Genomic DNA, 16,985 nt, shown 5'->3' on the forward strand with positions numbered 1-16,985 from the left:
TCAGACAAGGTCTGGGAGGGTCTTAAGCATAGGAATTTCTGTCCCTGCATGGAGTTTGGGGTGTGTGATCCTCCTGGCATGTAGATGCATTCACCAACCTGGAAGCTCTCTGATGCCTCCTATTTAGGGGTTTTTTGAAGGTCTCATTACATAGGCATGATGATTAAATCACTGGCCACTGGTGACTAGATCAATGTATCCTGACTCGGGGGACAGTGGCAGGGCAGAGGGGAGTGTAGGGTTGAGTTCCAACCTTCTTTATTTTTTTCTTAAGATTTTTTATTTATTTGAGAGAGAGTGTGTGCACAGAGTGGGAAAGGCAGAGGGAGAGAGAATTTCAAGCCGACTCAGCACTGAGTGCAGAGCCCCACCTGGGGCTCGATCCCAGGACCCTGAGATAATGACCAGAGTCAAAACCAACAGTTGGATGCTTAACTGACTATGCCACCCAGGAGCCCCAAGACCAAATATATGTAATATACAATATCACAACGATCAAAAAAGAAGCCCGAAATATTTAAAATCTCTCCCTTTTCCCAACTACATACCTGAGGCTGGATTTCCTTCATATAGATCACCTCTCCCCAAAAATATCAATATACTGAATGCAGAAGCTGATATGAAAATCTAGCTGTCATATCTTCTAAAGCCAGATACTAAAGCAATGTGCAAAAATGTAAAACAGTATCAATTTTCTACTTGTTTTGAAATACATAGCTGTTTCTCACAAAAAAATGTTATTTACGCTAGCAGTTTATTATTATCTTAAATGAACAAATAATTTTAGAATATCTCAGTTATAAGTTCAAATATGGTAAGGTAGCTATCTCACAAAAACAAAAGCTCTTGGGGGTAAGAGGGGCAACAATTTTTTTTTTAATTTTTATTTATTTATGATAGTCACACAGAGAGAGAGGCAGAGACATAGCCAGAGGGAGAAGCAGGCTCCATGCACCGGGAGCCCGACGTGTGGGATTCGATCCCGGGTCTCCAGGATCGCGCCCTGGGCCAAAGGCAGGCGCTAAACCGCTGCGCCACCCAGGGATCTCTTAAGAGTATTCTAAGATCAGGGTGCCTGGGTGGCTCAGTCAGAAAAATGTCCCACTCTTTGGTTCAGGTCATGATCTCAGGGTTGTGAGATTGGGCCTGTGTCAGGCTGCGCATTGGGCAGAGTCGGCTTGACACTCTCTCCCTCTGCTCTTATCCTGATCGAACACAGGCTCACACATGCGCGCTCACTCTCTCTAAAATAAATAAAACCTTGGCAGCCTGTGTGGCTCAGCAGTTTAGCACTGCCTTCAGCCCAGGGTCTGATCCTGGAGACCTGGGATGGAGTCCCACGTCGGGCTCCTTGCATGGAGCCTGCTTCTCCCTCTGCCTATGTCTCTGCTTCTCTCTCTTTCTCTCTTTCTGTCTCTCATAAACAAATAAATAAAATCTTTAAATAAATAAAACCTTTAAATAAAGAGTATTCTAAGATCAAAACATTTGATAATGAGCACAGCATAACATAAATTTATCTAATTGCTATGTTGTACACCTGAAACTAAGATGTTGTGTATCCACCATACATAATAGAGAATCACCATGATTTAGACTAAATATTTGTCTCTCCTCCTCCAATTCAAATGTTGAAGCCCTAATCCCCAATATGATGACATCAGAAGGTGGGGCCTTTGGAGGTACTTAGTTTCAATGAGGTCATGAGGGTGGATACCCCATATCAAAATTATTGCCCTTACACCTGGGTGGCTCAGTGGTTGAGTGCCTTTAGCTCAGGGTGTGATCCCGGAGTCCCGGGATCAAATCCTGAATCAGGCTCCCTGCATGGAGCCTGCTTCTCTCGCTCTCTCTCGCTCTCTCTCTCTCTCATTAAAAAAAAAAAAAAAAAAGAATTACTGCTCTTAGAAGAGGAAGAGACACTAGAGCTCTGTCTTCCCACAAAGAGGTCATGTAAACACACAGTGAGATGGGTACAAGCCAGAAACACAGCCCCCACCCAGAACTGAATCTGTTGGCACCTCAATCTCAGATTTCCCAGCCTCTATGAAAAATAAATCCTTTGTGTGCCAGTCTATTTTGTAATAGTAGTCCAAACTAAGATGAAGTGCTCTAAAGCAATACTTAAAAACGTAAAGCAAAGAGTACAGCTAATCAAGAGTGGAAATAAATTCAAATAATAAAAAATACTCAAATAATCCGGAAATCAGGAAAAGCTAAACAACAACAAACAGATGGGACAAGTAGCAAATGAAAAACTTAAACCCAAGCATGCAACAATATTAAGTGTAAATGAGGTTCAAGTACTCCCATTAAAAGGCAGAAATCGTCAGAATGAATAAGATCCAACTATTTGCTGTCTACAAGAAATGCACTTCAAATATAAAGAGGTTAAAAATAACACCTTGGAAAAAGATATATCATTACTGGCAGGCAAAGAAGGCTGCAGGACAAGGAATATTACTAGAGATTAAAAGGGACATTTTATAACAACAGGGTTGATTCCTGAAGAAGACACAACAATGATAAATGTATGCACCTAATAATAGTTTCAATAACGCATGAAGCAAAACTCTACATAATTAAGAGAAGAACTAGACAAAAAGAAGAATAGACAAGTCCACCATTATACTTGGTGGTTTCAACATTCTGTTTTCTGTAATTGATAGGGTAAATGGACCAAAAAATATGTAGAATAGGAAAGATTAAACTATCAACCAACTCGACCTAATTAGATCATCTACCAATTACAGAATACATATTCTTTTAAGTGCACCTAGAATATTTCCATCAAGATAAAACAAGTCTCAATAAATGTCAAAAGACTGAATTCATAGAGTATGTTATTTGACCACATTAGAATCAAGCTAAAAATCCTAACAATAGGATATCTAGAAAACTTTCAAATACTCAGAAATTAAACAGTAAACTTTTTTTTTTTTTTTTTTTTTAAGTAATCTCTATATCCAACTTGGGGCTTGAACTCACAACCCAGAGATCAAGAGTCACACGCTCTACATACTAAGCCAGTAAGGTGCCCTGTGAACAATAAACTAAAAAACTCATCTGTTGAAAAAGAAATAACAAGAGAAATTAGAAAGTATTATTAACAGAATGAAAATGAAAATACAATCTATCTAAATTTATGGGATTCACTAGAGCAATGCTTAGAGGAAAAATTATAGCTTTAAATGCTTAGAGAAGAAAAAAGGCCCAAAATCAATTATCCATAAGAAACCAGAAAAAGAATAAATAAACTAAATTCAAGCATGTAGAAGGAAGAAATGATAAAAAGAGCAAAAATCAAGAAAATAGAAAATGGATAAACAAGAGGAAAAAAGCAACTGAACCAAAAATTGGTTCTTTGAAGATTAATAAAATTGATAAACCTCCAGCTAGTCTGATGAAGAAGAAAATATTTTCACTATCAGAAGTGAAAAATGCGAAATAAATGAAAATTAGTAACAACTTTATGAAACAACTTAAATGGGTAAGTCCCATTTGGCTTAATAATTACCCAAATGGGTAATTATCAAAACTGACATAAAAACTGACACAAAAAAATACAGAGAATCTAAATAGTACTACATCCACTAAAGAAACTGAATTTATAATTTAAAATATTCCAACAAATATAACGCTAGGTCCAGATGGCTTTACTGGTAAATTTTATCTAACATGTAAAGACAAAAAACAAACAAACAAAACAATCTTGCACAAACTATGTCAAGAAAAAGAAGAGAACATTTTCCAACTCATTTTATGTTAGGTTTACCTGATAGAAAAAACAAAGTCATTCTAAGAAAAAATACAAACCTATATACCACTCATGAATGTAGATGCAAAATACCACTATACATTCACTAGAACAATTAAACTTAAAAAGACTGACAAAACTAAGTGTTGGCAAAGGTATGGAGCAACTAGAATTCTCACAATCACTTTGGAAAATAGTTTAACAATTTCTTACATTCACTTAACATATAAACCAGCAAGTACACTCTTAGGTATTTATCCCAGAGCAAAGAAAATATTATTTCCACAAAAAGACTATACATAAGTGTTCACAGCATCTTCATTCATAAAATCCAAAAAATGAAAATAACCCAAATGTTTAACAACAACAGGTAAATTAAACAAATAGTGTTTATTCCCACAACGGAATACTACTCAGCAATAAAAGGTGCAAACTACTGAAACATAGATAAATCTCAAAAAACATTTTGCTGAGACAAAGAAGCCAGATACAAGTTCACATGAAGTTTTAGAATAGTCAAAACTAACCTATAGAGATTAAAAACCAGAAATTAGGGGATCCCTGGGTGGCGGAGCGGTTTGGCGCCTGCCTTTGGCCCAGGGCGCGATCCTGGAGACCTGGGATCGAATCCCATATCAGGCTCCCGGTGCATGGAGCCTGCTTCTCCCTCTGCCTATGTCTCTGCTTCTCTCTCTTTCTCTCTCTGTGACTATCATAAATAAATAAAAATTAAAAAAATAATAATAAATAAAAATTAAAAAAAAACACCCCAGAAATTAAAACTCTGGTTTATCTAGGTTGTAGGCAAGGAATAGGGAAAGAGCAGGGAGATTGGAGTGGTATATACATTTGCCAAAGCTCATCAAACTGCACACAACTTGATGAGATTTTACCATATATACTTATTATATACATTACAGCTTTCATTAAGTGTAAATCACATTGAGTTTCAATAAAGATGTTTTTTTTTTTTTTTAGTTTCTAAGGAACAGAACTGGGGCAGGGTGGGGCAAAAGGTCAGTAAATTCATAAAACACCTTTCTGCTCTATTTGATTTTAAAACCACATGCACATATTAATTTATTATTCTTTTTAATTTGTGTCATCACAAAGTGAATTTAAGATCAAATCTTCTGGGACATACAACATGATATGTACAATTTAGACAAAATTGCCTTAAATTTTCTAAATTAACATTGCCTATAAAAATACAAAGTAATAAACCCAATTAAAAAGTGGGCAAGACTTTAGAACATTTTTCCAAAGACCTGCAGATGGCCAACAAAACAAATAGGATCCTCAATATCACTAATCATTATGGAACTGCAAATGAAAACCATAACCAACTGGCTATCATCAAAAAGACAAAAAATACAAAGTGTTGGCAAAGATGAGGATGAAAGAGAACCCTTGTATACTACTGTTGGTGGGAAACATAAATTGGTGCAGCCAATATGGAAAACAGTATGGAGGCTCCTCAAAAAAACTAAATATCAGATAAAGAAGCAACCTAGGTGTCTCTAAAGAGATAAATGGATGAAGAAACACACACGAATATTACTCAGCCATCAAAAAGAATGATTTTGCCATTTGTGACAACACGGACCTAGACAGTATTATGCCAAATAAAATAAACCTGATAGAGAAGACAACTGTATGATTTCATGTTGGATCTATAAAACAAAACAGAAACAGACTCATAGATACAAGAAACAAACTATTGGTTACAAAAGTGGGAGTGACTGGGGGGGTGCCGGCAAAATGGGTGAAGGGTAGTATGAGTTTCAGCCTTCCAGATATAAAATCAATGGGTTATGGAGATGTAATGCACAACACAGAGAATTTAGTCAGTAACAATGTAATAACTTTGTGTGGTGAGTGATAGTAACCAGATTTATCATGGGGATCATTTCCTAGTATATAAAAATACCAAAATACTATGCTAAACATCTGAAACTAATAGAATACTGTATGTCAATTACACTTCAATTAAAAAAATTTAAAAAAAAATAAAATAAAAAATAAAAAACAACAGAATGAAATAGTTAAGGGCACGTGCAAATCTTCACCCCACTGACAAATTATTTAACTTCTTTGCACTTTAATTTTTTCATCTGTGAGATGCAGGTAATTCAGGGTTACTATAAGTACTATTATAAATAAAGTATCTGGCACATTGGAAATGGCAGAAATATTAGTCCCCTCTCCTTTCTTTCTATTACCCAATAAGTTAAGATACAAATGCTATTTATTCTACTTACCACAATACTTCCATGCATAATCTCTTTTATGTTAGCTTTTATCCCAAATGCCTCTACTATTTGTGTTAGTTTCTTACCCTTTCAGCCTGTGTCTTTCGAACTAAAATAATACTACTTGCTTTAGCTGATAATCAGAGTTGGCAAAAGTTCTCCACATAAAAATTTTGTCATTTATGAACAAAACTTAATACTTGACCTAACACTGCAGAGATGCTTCCAAAATTTTGAATATAGCAAAAACTGATCAAAAAAAAAATTTTTTTTTTGGTTTTATGATAGTCACACACAGAGAGAGAGAGAGAGAGAGAGAGAGAGAGAGAGAGGCAGAGACACAGGCAGAGGGAGAAGCAGGCTCCATGCACCGGGAGCCCGCCGTGGGATTCAATCCTGGGTCTCCAGGATTGCGCCCTGGACCAAAGGCAGGCGCCAAACCGCTGTGCCACCCAGGGATCCCCTGATCAAATTATTAACACTATAATCATTCTTTTTAAAAGTGAAAGACGATTCTTAATTTATCTCAAAAGCCCAAGGTAGAGGCACTTGAGTTGCTTAGTCAGTTCAGCCACTAACTTTTGATTTCAGCTCAGGTTATTTCAGGGTCCTGGGATCTAGCCCTGCACCATTGGGGCTCCCAGCCGAGTGGGGAGTCTGCTTGTCTCCCTCTTTCTGCCTCTCCCCACTGAAAATAAATAAATCTTTAAAAAAAAAGGCACAAGGTAGCAGGTATAAGTAAATGAGAACTATAATTTGCAATCAGCTCTCAGGTTTAATTATTCCTAATTTATTCAAATAGTCACTCCACTCTGCCAACTATTCTTGCTCATTCATCTAGGTCCGTTTCTTTTCACTGCCTCATACACACCTAGCTAACATTTACTGGATAACCTAAAACTTGCCAGCACTGCTCCAGGTATTTAGGAGACTATTTTGTGGAAGAAAAAAAAAGATGTAATTTTAGGCCTCAAAGAGTTTATAATTCAGTGAGGAAGACAGAAAGTAACTGATATTAGTCAAATAAAAAATTACATCTGATGGGCAGCCCCGGTGGCTCAGCGGTTTAGCGCCACCTTCAGCCCAGGGCCTGATCCTAGAGACCCAGGATCAAGTCCCACGTCAGGCTTCCTGCATGGGGCCTGCTTCTCCCTCTGCCTTTCTCTCTCTCTCTCTCTCTGTCTTTCATGAATAAATATTTTTTAAAAATTACATCTACAATTATTAATAAGAGGTAACATATACTGAGCATTTACTGTGTACCAGGCATGGACTAAGCGCTTTAAATAGCTCACCTAATCCTCCCCCTAACATTAGGCAGTAGGTACTAGGCATCATTACCCTCATTTTAAGACAAAAGGCAAAGTTTAGTATCTTACCCAAAGTTGCACAGGTAGTAAGTGAAGAAGCAGGAATTAGGGTCTCAAAATAAAGAGAATTAGGCTAGTAAGTCAAGGAAGGCTTCTCTGAAGAAGTGAGCTGAGATTTGAAGATTGTTAGCCAGGGAGGGGAGAGTGAAGAGCCACAAAGGCAGATGGAAAAGAACGTGCAGGGATCCCTGGGTGGCACAGCGGTTTAGCGCCTGCTTTTGGCCCAGGGCGTGATCCCGGAGACCCAGGATCGAATCCCACGTCGGGCTCCTGGTGCATGGAGCCTGCTTCTCTCTCTGCCTATGTCTCTGCCTCTCTCTCTCTCTCTCTCTCTCTCTCTGTGACTATCATAAATAAAAAAAAAATTAAAAAAAAAGGAAAAGAACGTGCAAGAGTAAGGAATATACCAGGAATTTAAAAAAAAGAGAGAGAGAGAGAGACAAAGAAATGGAAAGACATTCATTCCATGCTCACAGGTTTTGAGGAATAAATATTGTTAAATTGTCTCTACCACCCAAATTAATCTACACATTTAATGCAATCCCTATCAAAATACCAACATTTTTCACAGAACTAGAATAATCCTAACATTTATAAGGAACAACAAAAGACCTCAAATAGCCAAAGCAATCTTGAAAAAGAAAAACAAAACCGGAGGCATCACAATTCCAGACTTCAGGTTATATTACAAAGCCACAGTAATCAAAACAGTATGGTACTGGCACACAGATCAATAGAACAAAACAGAAAACCCAGAAATAAGCCCAATTATATGATTAATCTTCAACAAAGGAGGAAAAGAATACACAATGGGAAAAAGTCTCTTCAAGAAATGGTGTTGGGAAAAGAATGAAACTGGACCACTTTCTTTCACCATACACAAACATAAACTCAAAATGGATTAAAGACCTAAATGTGAGACCTAAACCATAAAAATCCTAGAAAAATCCTAGAAGACAGCGCAGGTAGTAATTTCTCTGACACCAGCAGTAGCGACATCTTTCTAGATATGTCTCCTGTGGCAAGGAAAATAAAAGCAAAAATAAACTGCTGGACTACATCAAAATAAAAAGTTTCTGGGATGCCTGGGTGGCTCAGTGGTTGAGCATCTGCCTTTGGCTCAGGGCGTGATTCCAGAGTCCCAGGATCGAGTCCCACATTGGGCTTCCTGCATGGAGCTTGCTTCTCCCTCTGCCTATGTCTCTGCCTCTCTGTGTGTGTCTCTCATGAATAAATAAATAAAATCTTTAAAATATAAAAAATAAAAAGCTTCTGCACAGCTAAGGAAACAAACTAAAAGACAACCTACTGAATGAGAAGACAAATGACATATCTGATGAGGGCTAAGTATCCAAAATATATAAAGAAATGCTACAACTCAACACCCAAACACAATTCAATTTAAAAAATGGGCAGAGGACATGGACAGACATTTCTCCAAAGAAGACATACAAATGGCCAACACATGAAAAAAATGTTCAATACCACTCATCATCAGGGAAATGCAACTCAAAACTACAATGAGATACCACCTTACGCCTTTCAGAATGGTTAAAATCAACACAAGAAACAAGTGTTGACAAGGACGACGTGAAAAAGGAATCCTTGTGCACTGCTAGTGGGAATGGAAACTGGTGCAAATATAGTATCGGGGTTCCTCAAAAAAATAAAAGTAGAACTACTTTGGATTCACTAATTGCACTGCTGAGTACCCAAAAATATGAAAACACTAATTCAAAAGGATCCATGTATCCCATGTTTATTGCAGCATTATTTACAATACCCAAATTATGGACGCAGCCCACGTGTCCATTGATAGATGAATGGATAAAGATGGGTGCACATATACAATATAACTTTTTTTAAAAGATTTATTAATTCATGAGAGAGGCAGAGACACAGGCAGAGAGTGCTGGGGAGCAGGCTCCCCATGGGGAGCCCGATGTGGGACTTGATCCCAGGACCCCAGGATCACCCCCCTAGCCAAAAGCAATCTCAACCACTGACCCACCCAGGTGCCTGAATATTTTTTTTAATTTAAAGATTTTATTTATTTATTCATGAAAGACACACACACAGAGAAGCAGAGACATAGAGGAAGAAGCAGGCTCCCTGCAGGGAGCCCAATGTGGAACTTGATCCGGGGACCCTGGGATCATGACCTGAGCCAAAGGCAGAGGCTCAACCACTGAGCCACCCAGGCATCCCTATGCAATAGAATATGATTTGGCCATGCAAAAGAGTGAAATCTTGCCATTTCCAACAACATAAATGGAGCTAGAAAGTATAATCCGAAGCAAAATAAGTCAGAGAGACAAATCCCATGATTTACTATATATATATATATATATCTATATATATATATATATATATGGAATTTAAGAAACAAATGAGCAAAGGAAAAAAAGGAAGAAAGAGACAAACCAAGACACAGCTCTTAACTATAGAGAACAAACTGATGGTTACTAGAGGGAAGGTGAGTAGGGGGAGGGGAGAAACAGGTGAAGGGGATTAAAGAGTACAATTTTCATCATGAGCAATGAGTAATGTATAGAATTGCTGAATTACTATATTGTATACCTGAAACTAATAGAACACTATACATTAACTAAACCAAAATTAAAAATTAAAAAATTAAAGAACAAAAACAAATAAAAGGAAGAGAGAACAAATGAGAGTATGTGATGGGAATTGGTGTGTTTGGCGGGGGAGAGGGGAAGTCCGTAGTCCAGGCAAGAAATGATGGAGCTAGAGTAGAAGAAGAGAAGCAGATGGATTTAAGAGATATGTGTGGAGTTAAAACACTGGACTTGGTGATGGACTGGACATCTAAGGTGATGGAAGTTTGCAGTTAGCATGATTCCACAATTACTGGCTAGCATATCTTAATGGATAATGGTGCCATTCATCCAGATAGGGAACACCAAGAGGCCCAAATAGTAAAATAACACATTTGCTTTGGGACATGTTAAATTTAAAATGCCTTTAAGGGGGCGCCTGGGTGGCTCAGTTTCTTAAGCATCTGCCTTTGGCTCAGGTCATGATGGGTCCTGGGGTCCAGCTGTGTGAGGCTCCCTGCTCAGTGGGGAGTCTGCTTCTCCCTCCCCCCCCCCACCCCCGCCGTTCACGCTCTCTCTCTCAAATAAATAAATAAAATTAAAAAAAAAAAAAAATGCCGGGCAGCCCGGGTGGCTCATAGCTTAAGCGCCGCTTTCGGCCCAGGGCGTGATCCCAGAGTCCCGGGATGGAGTCCCGTGTCGGGCTCCCGGTGCATGGAGCCTGCTTTTCCCTCTGCCTGTGTCTCTACCTCTGTGTGTGTGTGTGTGTCTCTCATGAATGAATAAATAAAACCTTTTTTAAAAAAATAAAATAAAAAATGCCTTTGAGGTATCAGGCAGGCAGACACACTATAGAGGTCTATTTTTCAGAGTAAAGGTGGCTCCGGACAAAGAAATTTACGAGCAACTGACATATGGTTGGTAATGAGACTGTGTTGGTCAAAGAGGGCCCAGAACATAACCTTGAGTAAACAAAAACTTACAACGAGGGACCTGCAAATATGACGAGGAAGACGAGCCAAACCAAGCCATAGAAGCCCAGAGAAGGGAGTGTTATCAGAAAGACGAAATGCTCAACACACCTAAACACTGCTGAGAACTCTGGTAGAGATAAAAACGGAAAAGCGTCTGTTGGATTTAACGACTTGGAAACACCGTTAACTTCAGCCCAGGTTCCCTCGACCGTGATCGAGGGAACGACGGACTGGGGTCTGTTAATGGGAGGTGAGCTGAAAACAGACAACTCTAGAGAAGTTTGGCTGTGGATGGGGGACAGGGAGGAGACAGCGTGGCCGAAGGAGGGAGACGCGGGACCATCGAGTTAATTTTGCTTCCTTTTCTTTTTTTTTAATTTTTATTTATTTATGATAGTCACACACACACACAGAGAGAGAGAGAGAGAGAGAGAGAGAGAGAGAGAGAGGCAGAGACACAGGCAGAGGGAGAAGCAGGCTCCATGCACCGGGAGCCCGACGTGGGATTCGATCCCGGGTCTCCAGGATCGCGCCCTGGGTCAAAGGCAGGCGCTAAACCGCTGCGCCACCCAGGGATCCCTGCTTCCTTTTCTTAAGTAGAAAAAACACGGGCATGTTTAAAAGACGACAGTAAAAATTCTTGGAGACGGTGATGATTTGGGGGAGTCACTCGACGGTCTCCCCCACCCCCTTTATCTTCTCCCGCGTTCTCTCCCCATCGCCTCCAGCCCCCCTTCTCCCTTTCCCACCCCCACAACCCCAGGGTCCCCAGCCACCCCGGCCTGCCGGTGCGCAGGCGTCTCCTCACCGCAATGGCCCCCTCGCTCAGGTGGCCCACCATGACTCCGCCGCGCAAACTCCCGCGCTCCAGCTCGTCAGCAGACCCCACTTCCCTACTGGGGCCCCGCGCGCTCCAAAGCTATTGGGCCAAGGAGCTGCAGGCACCACCCCCGCCTACTGACATGCGCAAGGCACGGGGGCGGGCTTAGTGGCGGGGCAGCCGCCGCATTGGCCGAGGCGCTGCGAGCAGCCCGCCCACGTGACACGCGGGAGCCCAGGCTGAGGCCCTAGTCACCCGACGGCTGCGCCAGGGGGCGGGGCCGGAGCGTGGGTCGCGCCAAGGATGACGCTAGCTCCTGCTCTGGGCGCTAGGTCTAGTCCCGGAAGCTTTCCGAGACGCGTCTCGGAAAAAAAACTTGGCTCGGCCTTTGGCTGACAGGCCTACTGGTCGCCCAGAAGAGAGAGCTGTTCCCTGATGACTGCTGCCAACGGTAGTCAAAGCACCAACTTGATTACTTCAGCAACCGAAACGCCGAGCTCCCCCCGTTGCTAAACCCCGAGCTTGGCCCATCGGGGCTTTTCCTAAGGTAAATAGGATCCGATCGCCGCCCTCGGAAGAAAGCGTAGTCTGTCGAGGGAGTTACCGCACTGAGTAGCCTTAACTCAATGTAGACATGATATGGGCCTCAGAAGAGACATAAAGTGTTCCGTGCTCGCAGATGGAAAATCAGGGAAGGCTTCCTGGAGGAGGTGCTATTTGAAGTGGGTCTTGAAGGGGGTGTGTGCAGATTTGCCGAGTGGACTCTTAAGTGAGGATAGGGATGCTACCAGAAGGATGGCATGGCTTATGCAACAACTAGAGGCAAATAGCCTGGCAAGTTGGGGATAGCTTTAAGTAGCTCAGAATAATAGAGTACAGAAGAAGACGTGAGACTTGGGCATTAGAAAATGAGCCCAGGGGTCGAATAGTGAAGGATTTGTACAGGGCTTCCCCAAAAGCTTGGAGGAGCTTTAAGTCAGAGGACCTACATCTGTCTCAATGTGGAAGATGAATTGAATGATCTGGGGATTGAAAGAAAAAACAGCTGTGTAAGAGATACATTTGTTAATTAAATAGTAGGTGGGGAGAGAGAAAAATCTGTGATGTCTGACTTGAACAGCTTGGGAAGATGGAGGTCTGAGGCAAGCATGGTGCGTGGAACAAATTAGGCCTTCAGTAAATATTTCTGAATAAAAGGATTTTCGGTGAATAGGTGTGAGACAAAATAGATCCTCAGCATGTAAACTATGGAAAAAGACCACAAGAATTGATTTTGTTGCTTCATGTTTGCTGGAGTGAAAGGTTGATTTTTTTTTCCCTAGAATTGTGCATTTGTAGAAATCTGAATTCCTTATTTTCTTATTTATTTTATAGACCTAAAGTAGAATGGATCTGCCTGTGGATGAGTGGAAATCATATGTATTTCAGAAGTGGTCTTTGCTCCCGAAGTCCATTCAGGACACAATTTCTACGGCAGACGCTTTAAGGGATATCTTTCTTCACTCTTCTTCGCTTCTTCAGTGAGTGAAAGCTTTAACGGGGGAAATTTTGATCTAGGAAATGTTCTCTTTTATCATTTGCTCTTAAATTCTATCTCGTTTTCATGGAACGATTAAGTTCAGATTTTTATATTTTGGAGCATTCAGCAGTTCTTGCTGTTTCCAGTTTTTTCTAAGCTACTATTACAGAGCAGGCAAGAATGCTAATAGTTTTTTTTGGTGTCAGTGTTATGTTTCAATAATCAATGCTTTGCTCTAGAAACTAGGCTATGAACTTTGCCATTTCCCAAAAGATATAGTGGGCATTTACTAGCTACACATAGAAAGTTATAAGTGCTCAAATTGAGAAAGGACTTTAGGGAAAAAAAAAAAAGAGAGAGAAAGGACTTTAGAAGTCATGTAGTCTAACCCCAGTATTTTTCACTCTCTTGACTACCCTCTGTAGTAAGTAATACTATTTTATATCACAACCTAGTATGTACAACCATATATAGAAAATTAAAGCAAGAGTTTCCCAAAACTTCAGTGAATTTTTATTGGCCACCTGTTGTGCCAGCCACTGTGCTAGATGCTTAATGAACAAAAAATACATCAGTGAGGGGTGCCTGGCTGGTTCAGGAGGTAGAACTTATGACTCTTGATCTAAGGGTCGTGAGGTTAAGCCCCACATTGGGCAGTAGAGCTTACTTGAGAGGAAGGAAGGAAAGAAGGAAAATACATTAGTGAATAGAAAACAGGCACAGATACTTATCCTTGAGGAGCTTAATTCTGGCAAAGAGGGATAGACATTAAACATAAATAAGCAAAATATATAGTATACAAAGGTGCTAAGTACAAAATAGAAAAAAATAAAAATAGAACAAGGTAAGGGAAATAGTGCCAGGAGTGAGAATACAGATTATAGTATTAAATAGTGTGATTAGATATGGTCTCATTGAGAAGGTGGAAGTTTCAGGGCACTTGGATGGCTCAGTCGGTTAAGTGTCCAACTCTTGATTTCTGTTCAGGTCATGATCTCAGGATTGTGATATCAAGCCCCACCTTGGTCTCCAGGCTGAGCATGGAGCCTATTTAAGATTCTCTTCTCCCTAGGGCAGCCCGGGTGGCTCAGCGGTTTAGCCTTCAGCCCAGGGCCTGATCCTAGAGACCCGGGATCCCTGCATGGAGCCTGCTTCTCCCTCTGCCTGTGTCTCTGCCTCTCTCTTTCTGTGTCTCTCATGAATAAATAAGTAAAATATTAAAAAAAAAAAAAAAGATTCTCTTCTCCCTCTGGCCCTCCCCATTTGCGCACTCTCATGCTTTCTTAAAAAAAAAAAAATGGAAATGAGCAGTCTTGGAGATACAGGAGTTAACAAATTAGATAGATATCTGAGAGAAGAGTACTCCAGACAGAGATCCCAGGTTGGGAGTATATCTGGCACGTTCAAGCAATAGCAAGAAGGCTAGTGTGAGTGAACAGAATAAGCCAGGGGAAGAAGAGCAGGAAATAACATCAGAGAAGTAATAGGACATGCATGGGGATTGGTGGGTAGCAGGTGATGCAAGTCATGTTGACCCTAAGTGCCTTGCCTTTTTATTCTGAGTAGGAAATTATTTTAGGGTGTTGTAGGCAAACTTCTATTTTTTTTTTTTTAAAAGAATGTATTTGTTTTTATTTATGAGAGAGAGCAGAGCGAGAGAAAGAGCACGACCTAGAGGCGGTGGCAGAGGGAGAAGCAGCCTCTTCACTGGGCAGGGAGCCCAATGCAGGGCTCATTCCCAGAGCCCTGGGATCATGACCTGAGCCAAAGGCAGACTCTTAACTGACTGAGCCACCCAGACGCCCTGGTAGACAGACTTCTAGAACTGATGCCCCTTCCCCCACCAGTACTCCCAAGTCAGTTGACCTTGAGATACAATTATCTGAATGGGCTAGCCTAATCAGGTGAAATCTTTAAAAGCAGAACTTTTTTTCCAGCTGGTAGCACAAAGTAACTTCAAGCCACGAGATGTGAATGTGCTTGTGCTTGAAAATGAGGGGGTGGGGGAAAGAAAAAAGAAAATGAGGGGGAACCACATGCTAAGGAATGCAGGGAGTCTCTACAAGCTAAGAGTAGTTCCTGGCTAATAGCCAACAAGAAAGTGAGGACATCAGACCTACAACTGCAAGGAACTGGTTTCTGCCAATAACCTGAATGATCTTAGAAGTGGATTCTTTCCCAGGTCTTCCATATCAGAGGTCACCTTGATTTCAGCCTAGTGAGACCCTACTCAAGAGAAATCAGCCAGGTTCTGCACTTCTGATCTGTAGACTGTGAGAATAATAAATGGTTGTAAACTGCTGAAATTGTGGTATCTTGTTACATTACAGAAGAAAACCGATTCACAGGGTTTTGAGAGAATGATCTGATTATATTTTAGAGTAGGGATCAGCAAACAACAGCCTGCAGTGTAAATCCATCCCATCACCTGATTTTCTTTTATTATTTTTTAAAGATTTTGTTTATTCGACACAGAGAATGCACATGCACATAAGCAGGGGAAGCAGCAGGCAAAGGGAGAGGGAGGTAGAGGGAGAAGGAGAAGCAGGTTCCCCACTGAGCAGAGAGCCTAATGCAGGGCTGGGGGCTTAGGGCTTGATCACAGGACCCTGAGATCACGTACTGAGACTAAGGCAGATGCTTAACCACCGAACCACCCAGGCGCCCCCTGCTGCCTGATTTTATACAGCGTCAGCTAAGAATGGTTTTTACAGATAAGCCTTTACAGTTGATTTGATGATAGGTAACACTGGATTTGAGCCCCAATTAAGCAAAATCCATTAGAAAATAAAAAAGAGAGGTGCCTAGGTGGTTCAGTCGGTTAAGCATCCACCTCTTGGTTTCAGCTCAGGTCGTTATCTCAGGGTTCTGGGTGGAGCTCGGTGCTACAGGAATCTCAGCCTGAGATTCTATTCCTCTCCCTCTGCCGCCCCGCCCCGTGCCCCCCAGTTCTCTCTCTCTCTCTCTCTCTCTCTCTCTCTTTTTAAGATTTTATTATTTTTTCATGAGAGACATAGAGCAAGGCAGAGACATAGGCAGAGGGAGAAGCAGGCTCCATGCAGAGAGCCCAATGTGGGACTTGATCCCAGAACCCCAGAATCACGACCTGAGCCAAAGGCAGATGCTCAACCATGGAGCCACCAAAGCATTCCTCTTTCTCTCTTCAGTGAATAAACCTCTAAAAATGTAAAGTAAAAAAAAAAATTTCTTTTAATTATTTATTTATTCACGAGAGACACAGAGAGACAGAGACACAGGCAGAGAGAGAAGCAGGCTCCACGCAGGGAGCCTGATGTGGGACTTGATCCCGGGTCACGAGGATCACGCCCTGGGTCGAAGGTGGCGCTAAACCACTGAGCCACCAGGGCTGCCCAGTAAAAATAAAAATTGAAAAAATTCCATTCTCATTAGTAGACCTGTATTACATGGGGCACCTGACCTGCTCAGTCAGAGACCATGGGACTCTTAATCTCAGGGTCATGAGTTCAAGCCCCAAGTTGGGTGTAGACATTGCTTTAAAAATTTTTTTTTAATTATTTTTTTTAAAGATTTTATTTATTCATGAGAGAGAGAGAGGCAGAGACATAGGCAGAGAGAGAAACAGGCATCCTGCAAATAGCCCAATGTGAGACTTGATCTCGGATCCCAGGATCACGCCCTGAGCTGAAGGCAGATGCTCAACTGCTGAACCACCCAGGTGTCCCAAAAATTTTTTTTTTAGAAAATAGGCCTGTA

General features: G+C 41.1%; 2 protein-coding genes across 2 annotated transcripts in view; one reads left to right on the forward strand and one right to left on the reverse strand.

Annotated features, from left to right (window-relative positions):
• The window catches only part of RPA1 (replication protein A1), a 78,552-nt gene extending 66,679 nt beyond the window's left edge, over window positions 1–11,873 (reverse strand). Inside the window, exon 1 of the mRNA XM_041726772.1 lies at window positions 11,720–11,873. Coding sequence (XP_041582706.1) covers window positions 11,720–11,752 — 33 coding nt within the window. The 5' untranslated portion in view covers window positions 11,753–11,873. The remainder of the gene's footprint in view (window positions 1–11,719) is intronic.
• A 147-nt stretch (window positions 11,874–12,020) lies between these two features.
• Window positions 12,021–16,985, forward strand: part of SMYD4 (SET and MYND domain containing 4) — a 54,464-nt gene continuing 49,499 nt past the window's right edge. The window contains exons 1-2 of the mRNA XM_041726559.1: window positions 12,021–12,278; window positions 13,106–13,251. Of these exons, the coding sequence (XP_041582493.1) occupies window positions 13,118–13,251 (134 nt within the window). The 5' untranslated portion in view covers window positions 12,021–12,278; window positions 13,106–13,117. The remainder of the gene's footprint in view (window positions 12,279–13,105; window positions 13,252–16,985) is intronic.

Source organism: Vulpes lagopus, chromosome 12 (assembly GCF_018345385.1).
Source record: "Vulpes lagopus strain Blue_001 chromosome 12, ASM1834538v1, whole genome shotgun sequence".
Classification (NCBI taxonomy): Eukaryota; Metazoa; Chordata; class Mammalia; order Carnivora; family Canidae; genus Vulpes; species Vulpes lagopus.